The 9468-nt window shown below is 52.4% G+C and overlaps 1 protein-coding gene across 1 annotated transcript in view; it reads right to left on the bottom strand.

Annotated features, from left to right (window-relative positions):
• Positions 1 to 9419, bottom strand: part of LOC100470048 (mitochondrial ribosome-associated GTPase 1) — an 18694-nt gene extending 9275 nt beyond the window's left edge. Inside the window, exons 1-7 of the mRNA XM_034663541.1 lie at positions 7063 to 9419; positions 4597 to 4677; positions 4015 to 4071; positions 3554 to 3644; positions 2058 to 2119; positions 1498 to 1594; positions 1093 to 1174 (exon numbers count right to left, since the gene is read on the bottom strand). Coding sequence (XP_034519432.1) covers positions 1093 to 1174; positions 1498 to 1594; positions 2058 to 2119; positions 3554 to 3644; positions 4015 to 4071; positions 4597 to 4677; positions 7063 to 7092 — 500 coding nt within the window. The 5' untranslated portion in view covers positions 7093 to 9419. The remainder of the gene's footprint in view (positions 1 to 1092; positions 1175 to 1497; positions 1595 to 2057; positions 2120 to 3553; positions 3645 to 4014; positions 4072 to 4596; positions 4678 to 7062) is intronic.
• Positions 9420 to 9468: the final 49 nt, after the last annotated feature.

The raw sequence follows: 9468 nt of genomic DNA, 5'->3' as shown, positions 1-9468 counted from the left end.
TTTTTTTTTTTTTTTTTTTTTTTTTTTTTTTTTTTTTTTTTTTTTTTTTTTTTAAAAAAAAAAGAAACAAGACCTCACTGTCTGTACGCAGCCTGTGAGAAACACATTTTTAATATAAAGACACAGATAAGCTCAAAGCAAAAGGATAAAAAAGGATTTACCACGTTAACACAAATCGAAAGCTGGAGTGGCTATATAATGACCAGACGAGGCAGGCGTCAGAGCAGAGTGCACTGTGAAGACCAAGACGGTCACTGTGCGTGATGAGGGAGGATGGCAGGACCCGCAGACTGTTCCCTGCACCACACAACACAGCTTCGGAATACATGAAGCAGACACAAGGACAAGGACAGACAGACAAACCAGTCACAAGCAGAGTTCAGTACCTTCTCTCAACACCTGATGGCAAAAACAGAAGCAAAGCCAGCAGAGTAGAAATAAGGAAATAATAAAGATTGAACAGTAATCAATGAACTAAAAGAGAAAAACAACAGAGAAAGTCAATGAAAGCTGGTTCTTGGTGAAAATCAGTAAAACTGGTGAACCTCTGACGGGACTGAGGTCCTCAACGCGACACAGGACATCCCGGAAACACCCCCGTCACAGTCCCTGGCGAGAACAAACAGGCATGTCCATCTATACCACAGAACACCACGTGGCAGCCACCAGGGAAGGAGTGACACAGGGCACGACACGCATGACAATATGGGTCACGACACACGTCACAACACGGAGGAGTCCGACAGCAATCAGGTCGAGCACAGGCAACCCAACAAAAGAGAGTACACGCCATGGGACTCCATCCCTAGGATGTTCGAGGAAGGGACAGAAGGCAGATGGCCGCCAGGGTGTGGCACATGGGGCTGGGGGACCGTCTGTAAAATGGGAGAAGGAAAGGGTAGGGAGGAGCAATCCCCAAAGAACACAAGAAATTGGGGGGCTTTCTTGACTGCATAGGAGTCAAACGTGTCAAACTGCACACTGCACATAATGTGCAGAATTTGTCTAATAATACGTTAATGCTATTTTCCTTAAAGACGTTTGTCCAGGAGGAGAGAGAGGACAGCCCGCCTGCCCCCACCCTGCACTCACCCAAAGAGCTGGTGCCTGTTGAGAGTGTAGAGAAGGTAGTCGGCCAGGGTCTCCTCCCCCACCAGGTGGTCCAGCACGGTTCCTGGAACCAGGAGGCCAGCGTGAGCACTGCAAACCAGCCCCGCATCTGGCCCAGCCAGAGGCGCTGCTGCTCCTGACCGCTCTGCCTCGGCTGTACGCTGGGAGAAGGCAGGCGCTCTGCAGGCTATGGGGGTCAGCGGGCTCAGAGCAGTGGCTGACCCACGGCAGCTGGGAACGAGGGCTGCACAGGTTGCTTGACAGGCTCACTCAGCACAGCTCTCAAGGGTCTGCTACAGCCGGGCTGAGAAAAGCAGGCACAACCCGCCAGGCCTGGCGGCCCCACATCTAGACAGCAGGAGGGGGCACCGAGGGGCTCCGACTCACCACACAGAGCCAGCTTCAGGCCCATCTCCACACTTGCAATCCGAGGGGCCAGCACCCCAGGAGTGTCCAGCAGGAACATCAGTGGCCGCTCACACACCTGTGGACAGAGGGCGGTCGGGCTAGCCACTCCCTCCAGTATGCTGCTGGGTGGCCCCTGGAGCCAGGCTGCTGGGTTCCTGAGGCTCTGAGGAGGCCCTGACACCCTGTCCCAATGGGCTCGTCCTTTTCAGGAAGCTCTCAGCTTCCCCGCAGGATTGGTTCCCACTGAGTTTGGAGAACAAATCACAGCAACAGAGCTCTGTCTTTTCCTCCCAGGGCAAAAAAGGCACGTGTGGACAGGCTGGGCTGAGCCTGGGAGAACAGGCCATTGTGTGACCTTGGGCAGGTGCCTTGCCCTCAGCCATAAGACAGGGGTCTGTAAGGGTGCGGCAGTGCCTGGCACGCGACAAGCACTCAGCAGGAACAGAATGGAGGACAAGGCATGCAGGCCACCCCTCAGCCCTAAGGAAGCACCAGGTGCGTGTGCATGGAGCTCTAGACCCAGCAGCCGAGGACCCTACCTGAATTCTAGACATCACAGCTCTGGTGATCCCAGGCTCGCCGCCCACCCTCGTAGCTTTTCCTGCGGGATGAAAAGGAGCTGTCGAATGCAGTCAACACACAAAGCCCGGCATACAAGCTACAGGATAAGAAATGAGACACATGGAAACCTACGAAGGCCCACATGAGCTTGCGTTCAATTCAGCTCCAAACCAGCTCACAGCAGTGACCCTTTTACCAAAACTTGCCTCCCCAATGCCCAGAACGGTGCTCCAAGACCTGCCAAGGGACGGGCAGGCAAGCGTCTGACCTGCTTCTTTCAGCACGCCAGCTTCTGCCTCCAGGACTTGACCCTATGCCCCCGACACCGAGCCTGCACCCCAAGAAGCTGTCGCCACAGCAGTGCCCATGACAGGTCTTTCTGTGAGTGAGTTCCTGTCCAAGGGGCCAAATCAACTCAAGAGTAAAGAGATACATGTGTCTGTCAGTGACGCATGGAAAAGCAAAGCATGGTCTGGAAACCCATCAGAATAGTATTCAGCCTTGAAAAGATGGAAATCCCGACGCAGCCACGGCATGGACGGACCGTGGGGACGTCACTCTCGGTGAAACAAGTCCAACACGGAAGGACCAACACTGTGTGACTGCACTCATGTGACGACCAGACAGGAAGCAGATTAAGGGTGCCCAGCGCTGGTTAGTGTTTGTTGAAAGACTTCCAGTTGGAGACAATGGAAAAGTCTAGAAATAGTCTGATGGATGAACAGTACTAAGTATACTGAATGCCAATTATTTTTAAAGGCACAATTTTTTTAAAGCCATAATTAAAGAAAAATAAACTTAAAACGATAGATGATTTGGCAAGTCTGCAATGAGTACCAAAAACACCATCTGCAAAGTAATGGTTCGGCTAGTTGGGTCTGGGGGTCTGTGCGCTGGGAGCCGGTGTGTTAACAGAACACACATTGCTGGTGTGGAAAACAAAGCCAACGTGGCCCTGGTGGCAAACTTGAAAATACTTAATGGAACAAAGGGTAAAGCACAGCGAGTGAGTAGAGCGGGCACGTCTGTGCGACTCCACGACGGGGTGAGAACACGAGGAGGCGCCCGGACGGCTCCCGGAGCCCATTCCCGAGCCCGGACGATGCAGTTTTGCAGCTGGGAGGGGGGGCACCTCACCAAACGCCTCCCGCCTGACATCAGGTCCCACCCATGCAGCGGCGTCCTGAGACTTCAACGAGGGAGAAGCAAAACCTCCAAAGGGCAGGAAAGTCATCCACGTGTTACACATCTTAACATTTCATGTTCAGGAGAGAAAACAAACTGAGTCTAGAACATTTAACGGGACGGCTCTGCATCACCATTTAGCCTTACGTCAGGCAGTTAACCGGGTCCTTTCGGTGCACAGACAACCCCGAGGGGCCGTGAGGCTCCGGCTCTGGAAGTCTGTCTGGGGACCGAGGAAGAGCGGCTGCGCGCCAGGAGAAAGAAAGGCCGCAGAGCATGAAGGCCATACCTCTCCTCAGGTGCTGTCTCCTCAGCGCGTTGATGAGTGAGGACTTGCCCACGTTGGGGATCCCGATCACCATGGCACAGTACTCCAGGCTCTGTCCAGGCACAAGGGCAGGGAGTCAGGGGTCCACCCAGAGCCCTGCCCACAGCCCCCTCCGGCCCGTGCTAGGGGCCCCATAAGCCGAGGTTTGTGTGCAGGGGAAGGACGGTCACTGTGGAGACCTTGCCCACCTCAACAGGGCCGCCCCACCCTTCCTGCTACGAGAACAAGAGGACGCAGGGCAGCTCCACGGGCTGGGGCAGCAGCCCCCTGCCAGGCACCTGCAGCAGCAGAGAGCCCCAAGGAGTTCTGGGGTGCAGTCGTGGCCCAGCATGGGGACCGCCTGACCGCTGCTTAGCCGCTGAGCCTTGGGCCTCTCAGCAGGAGGGACCAGCCCACGGCCGGCACTGGGCCCCACAACCAACCTCTCCTCGATGATAACGGTAGCTGCTCTCAACCAGCCCTCTGACCATCGGGATGACCTGCCAAGGACAAACCACACAGAAACGGGCTTCTGGAGGCGGTGTACTCCCAGGTCCAGCACCGGGGAACCAGGGCTGTCCGCATCAGGATTCAGAATGTGCTGGGGCCCTGGGGGGGGGGGCAGTGACCTGTGCCATGTCCTGTCCCTTCACCATCAGTGAGGTCAGTCCCCCAGAGGGTGACAGCTCTGACTACAGCCACCTCCCACCAAACTGCATGTCAGCCAGCGAAATAATCCTCAAAATACAACTGCAGAAAACGAGGCCCCAGACCCTCCGGAAGCTCGCCCTAGCTACAGCCCCGAGCAGCCCCGAGTACACTATCGCCCGGCACTATCCTCCTCAGACGGTCACAGGCTGTCCAGAGCCCACCTGCTCTCAACCAGAGGAGTGTGCCCCAGGACCCCCAGCAAACCCATGGACTGTCTCTGAACTCTGCTTCTTCTAAGAGCATGAGATAATCTGCGGGATTTCTTAAATGTATTTAAGCAAAAGCATTAGAGTGTGAAACAGAAGGGCACCTACCTGCTTGATATTCTCATCCCTTACGCAGTTGGTAAAAACAACATTTTTTAGGCCTTTTCCTTCTAAGTGTTGTATAATTTTCTGAAAGAGAATATTTCCATTTTATATACTAAATGCAAATAGGGGTAGCATGATACGCTAAAATTCAAGGATCTGAGACAGCCCCACCCCCGCCACAGGGCCAGGAGTGTTCCCTGGCTCGGAGCCCCTGCAGCAAGCAGGATCTGGGAAAGAGCCAGGCCCCTAGGGGGGCAGGTGGCACAGGCACTGGAGCACATGGACCTCGACCTCCTGCAGAGCGCAGGCCTGGCTGGCTCCCCTGCGAGGACAGGAGGGAAGTGCCCTGGCCAGGGGCCCATGTACTCCGGGCTCCAGCAGGGATGAGGGCTCAGCACAGACACCATCTGCCTCTCAGGAACCCGGCACCTCACGTACAAGGAGCCACTTCCAGCATCAAACAGTTCGGTCTCCACTAGTGATCTTGTTACACCTGAGTATTCTGCCTAGCTCCCCTGTAAACTGAGGCTTGAACACAATCCAATTACAAAATATATGTAATGTTTTAAAAGCCCAAAAGTAAACTAAGGCTAATATGAATTTACTGGTCTTAACATTAAGCGAAAGCAGTGTAGGAATCCCGTTATTTTTAAAACCAGTATATACTGTTTGAATAGCTACTAACCTAAAAATATGGTTGATGCCTAAATGAACAAAAAGTCATTCACTAATTTAGTGTTTGTTTGTTTGTTTGTTTTTTAAAGATTTTATTTATTTATTTGACAGAGATAGAGACGGCCAGCGAGAGAGGGAACACAAGCAGGGGGAGTGGGAGAGGAAGAAGCAGGCTCCTAGCGGAGGAGCCTGATGTGGGGCTCGATCCCATAACGCCGGGATCACGCCCTGAGCCGAAGGCAGACGCTTAACTGCTGTGCCACCCAGGCGCCCCCACTAATTTAGTTTTAGTTATGTATTTTAGTTATTCTCTGATGATGCAGATTAAAACACAGGCCACAACAAAGACATATTTGAGGCCACAATGTATGTCCTGACCCAGCACATAGAGGTAGACATGAGGGGCCACCACTGGGGGCTTCTCCCTTCCTCTCCAGGGCCTCTGCCACAGCAGCACCTGAGAACAGCTCCCAGCCCAGGGAGACACCACTGTGTCCCTATGGCAGGTCACCTTAGTGCCCAGCACTCTATAAAAATTAGCATTTAGGGGCAGACGCAATCACTGATTAAGACTCAAATCTCAACCAATAAAAGCAAAGCTTATGATAAATCACTCCCTGTGCACATGCACTGAGACCCATGAGCACCTAGTTCCTGGAGGGCCTGAGCTGCCCGATCTGCACAGGAGGAGGGCTTGAAATGCCCACAGGTGACTGCACCCAGGTCAAGGGTCGCTTCTGCTTGGATTCTCAATGACAGAACTCCAGTGGCTTCAGTGTTTGATGTTTCTGGAAACCTTGAGGTGAGGCTTGTGGTTGGGGCTTAAGGAACTCAAACACACCACAATCAACTACAAAACCTGAGCTGAGGGGTGCCTGGGGGCTCAGTCTGTTGAGTTTCGGCCTTCGGCTCAGGTCATGATCTCAGGGTCCTGGGATCAAGCCCCATATCGGGCTCCCTCTGCTCCTCCCCCAGCACCACTCCTGATCTCTCTCTCTCTCAAATAAATAAAATCTGGAAAGGGAAGGAAAGTGAAAAGGAAAAGGAACGAAATAAAGCTTTTTAAAAACAAAAAAAACAAAAACAAAAAACCTAAACTATGTTCTGGAAACAGAGAAAACTGCACCACTAAAACCCTGACAGCAGCCTGACTGCAGTCCCCGGCAGGAAGAGCAGTGGGGAGAACTTGAAAACAGCATGTCCAGACCTCCATGTTTCTCGAACCTCTGCGACACATGGGAAAGCCCTGCCCTGGGTCACTCGGTCACGCGTGTCCTCCCATCCTGCCTGCTTTGAAGAAGTTCCTTCAGGCCTCCCCACCCTTCTAGCTTCCAAATCACTGGGTATGCAGGACTGGCCGGCTGGTGTGGGCACCTGGGGCAAATGCAGCCATCACAGGAGACCTCCAGGTCAGTACCCACGGCCTGGGCCTGTGGCCACCGGCCTCATACAGCTACTGAAGCACAACTCGTTAAAGTGGAATATACTGTGACCCTCATTGCAGGGGCCACATTTCAAGTGCTCCCGGCCAAACGGGCCAGAGGCCACACAATGGGGCACCGGGCTCCAGACACCCAGCCTGGTGACGTCCCACGGGAGAAACAAGTTTTAGCCCTTGGACTATAAGTTAAAAATTAGTGGGAAACATGTCATTTTGAGAAATCATGTGGGAGTACGTCTGCAAACAAAGGGTTGTTTGCCAAAGCAATCCCGCCTGGCTGAGTCAACACCGCATGTTTGCAATCCCAGACACAGTAACCCTAACGCTGACGGCACCGGGACGGGCACCCTCACCTGCTGCTCTTTCAGATCTGCCAAGTCCATTTTGTTGAGGACCAGCACGTGAGGCTTGAGCCCAAGAGTTTCCTGAAACAGAGGATTGCGGCCTGAAAGCGGAATGTGGCAAAATTAAGGCAAAAATTCCTTCAGTGCTTTACCAGCCAATTAATTTATCTTGTCCATCCTGTTACGCAAACTGACAAGGAAATCTGTAGAAGGAACTGAGCAGAGGAGGAAGCCCAGTCTCAGCCCAAGTACATGCCAGCCCAGCCTCACACTCCAAGAACGGTGAAACTAACCCCCAGTCCTGCCCTCCCGGCTGGGGAAAAGGCCGCTACCACGTCCCCACTGCAGACACGCAGGGCAGTGGCTCTCACGTGCCTTCCCAAACAGGAACGATGGGGCAAAAACAAAACACAAAGCTCAGTGCCAGGTTTTATAACTGGTTCTTTGTTTGGCTGCCAGGGTACATACACTCAAAATGAATGATCTGATCACTCAGTGCGTTCCATAAAGTCCTAACCAGTGCATCTCAAACCACTGTCACCCTCTGGTTACCTCCAAGGAGACAAGGGTCCCCCATGGAAACCATCCTTGAAGGCTCTACACCTCGCCAGCACTGTCAGGCCCTTCACCCTCAGCCAGGGACCCCTGGGGATCAGGACTGGTCCCACCTCATGGGACCCTAACACAGGCAGGAGGAGAAGCCCTTATCTTCTGAACACTCAGCCCCTACCGGGTACCGCATCTCCTCCTGAGTCCAGGTGTGAAATTTCCGAGGCCTCCAGCACACCCTGTGTCTAGACCAGTTAAGGGCTATGCCCTCACTCATACAAAAGGTCTTTCCACAACTCTCACTCTTCCCCCAAGGGTTAACCAATCCTGTGTAATTCAGAATACCAAAAGCCTCAGGCTCCCTCCCAGGGCCCCTAACCCAGCCTAGGGCTCCTTGCCATGTCCTGGAGGAAAAGGCAGAGGTCTAGAAACCAAAAGGACAGGTGTCCATTCAGTGTCCAGTGAGTAACCATTACAGCTTTATCATTTTTGATAATCAAACATATGACTGCCAGCAAACAATTCTGATCAGCATGGGATATCCTATAAATTGACATATTTAGCCTACAATAAATAAACTTGACACTTCACTACAAAATTTCCAGAGTCTTTGAAATAGTGAAAATGGTCCCTCATCTGACATCCTCGAGCTGGTAACAACTCTCAAACCAACACCTTCATCACATAAAGAGAATCCAAACATAGCTCAAATACAGTAAAAACAAGGTCTGACAAGTATATTCATTAACGAACAAGATCACCAGACCTTGCCAATTCACGCCTCAGGCACAGAGGAAAGCCCTGCTGGCCGGCACATCGAAATGAAGCTTGCATACTCCTCCTAGAGAACCCACTGACGGACTAGACCGGAAGGTCTGGGTGTGCCAGGCAGAGGTCGGAGACAAAGATGCTACCCAATGTACCAACGGGAGCGTCAGAAAACACAAGGCCCCACACCAGAGACACTGATTAACTGGTCTGGAAAGGGGCCCAGACCAGGAGGTTTTAAAGCCTCCTGGAGAAACTCTAACGTGTAACGAGGGTTGAGAACCACTGCTTTAAGTGCCAGCAACCGAGAGGTGAGGGTGCCAGACTCTGCGGTAGCCGACCAGACCAGAGCAGAGACCAGACAGAGACCAGGTAACGGTCAGGAACATCTCCTGCTGCTTGAGTACTGCCGGATAGGAAGAAGGGCCTCCCCTTACCACCACAATGTCGCACGCAATTCCCACAGAGTTGGGAGCGAGGGGGCCCACAACACTAAGCAATTCTATGACACCAGCTGGATGTCCTATAATGCACCTCAATTCTAACACTATCTACACGGAGAAAGAGTCAGATCCCACAGGCTAAGGGCTGAGTCCCACAAGATGCTACCCCCCTTAAGGTGCCAATCACAAGTCTAACCTGTGCTTCTAACCAACTAGTTATAGATGGAAGGTTCCCACGAGCCCCTCCTTGGATTCAATTAGTTTGCTAGAGCGGCTCACAGAACTCAGAGAAAATTTTACTTACTAGATTACTGGCTTATTATAAAATGATACGACTCAGGAATAGCCAGACAGAAAAAACGTATAAGGCAGGGTATGTGGGATGGAGCACAGAGCCTCCATGCTCTAAATGTGACACTCTCAGGGCGCCTGGGTGGCTCAGTGAGGTAAGCATCCAACTCTTGATTTCAGCTCAGGTTGTGATCTCAGGGTCATGAGATCAAGCCCCGCACTGGGCTCACCACTCAGCTCAGAGTCGGCTTGAGATTCCCTCTCTCTCCCTCTGCGCCTCCCTGCCCCGCACTTGCATGGGCGCCACCCCCTTCTAAATAAATACATATATACATGTACATACATAAATAAATAAAATCTTTTT

Source organism: Ailuropoda melanoleuca, chromosome 6 (genome assembly GCF_002007445.2).
Source record: "Ailuropoda melanoleuca isolate Jingjing chromosome 6, ASM200744v2, whole genome shotgun sequence".
NCBI lineage: Eukaryota > Metazoa > Chordata > Mammalia > Carnivora > Ursidae > Ailuropoda > Ailuropoda melanoleuca.
The sequence above is the reverse complement of the archived record's forward strand: the minus strand, read 5'-3'. Positions and strand labels throughout refer to the sequence as shown.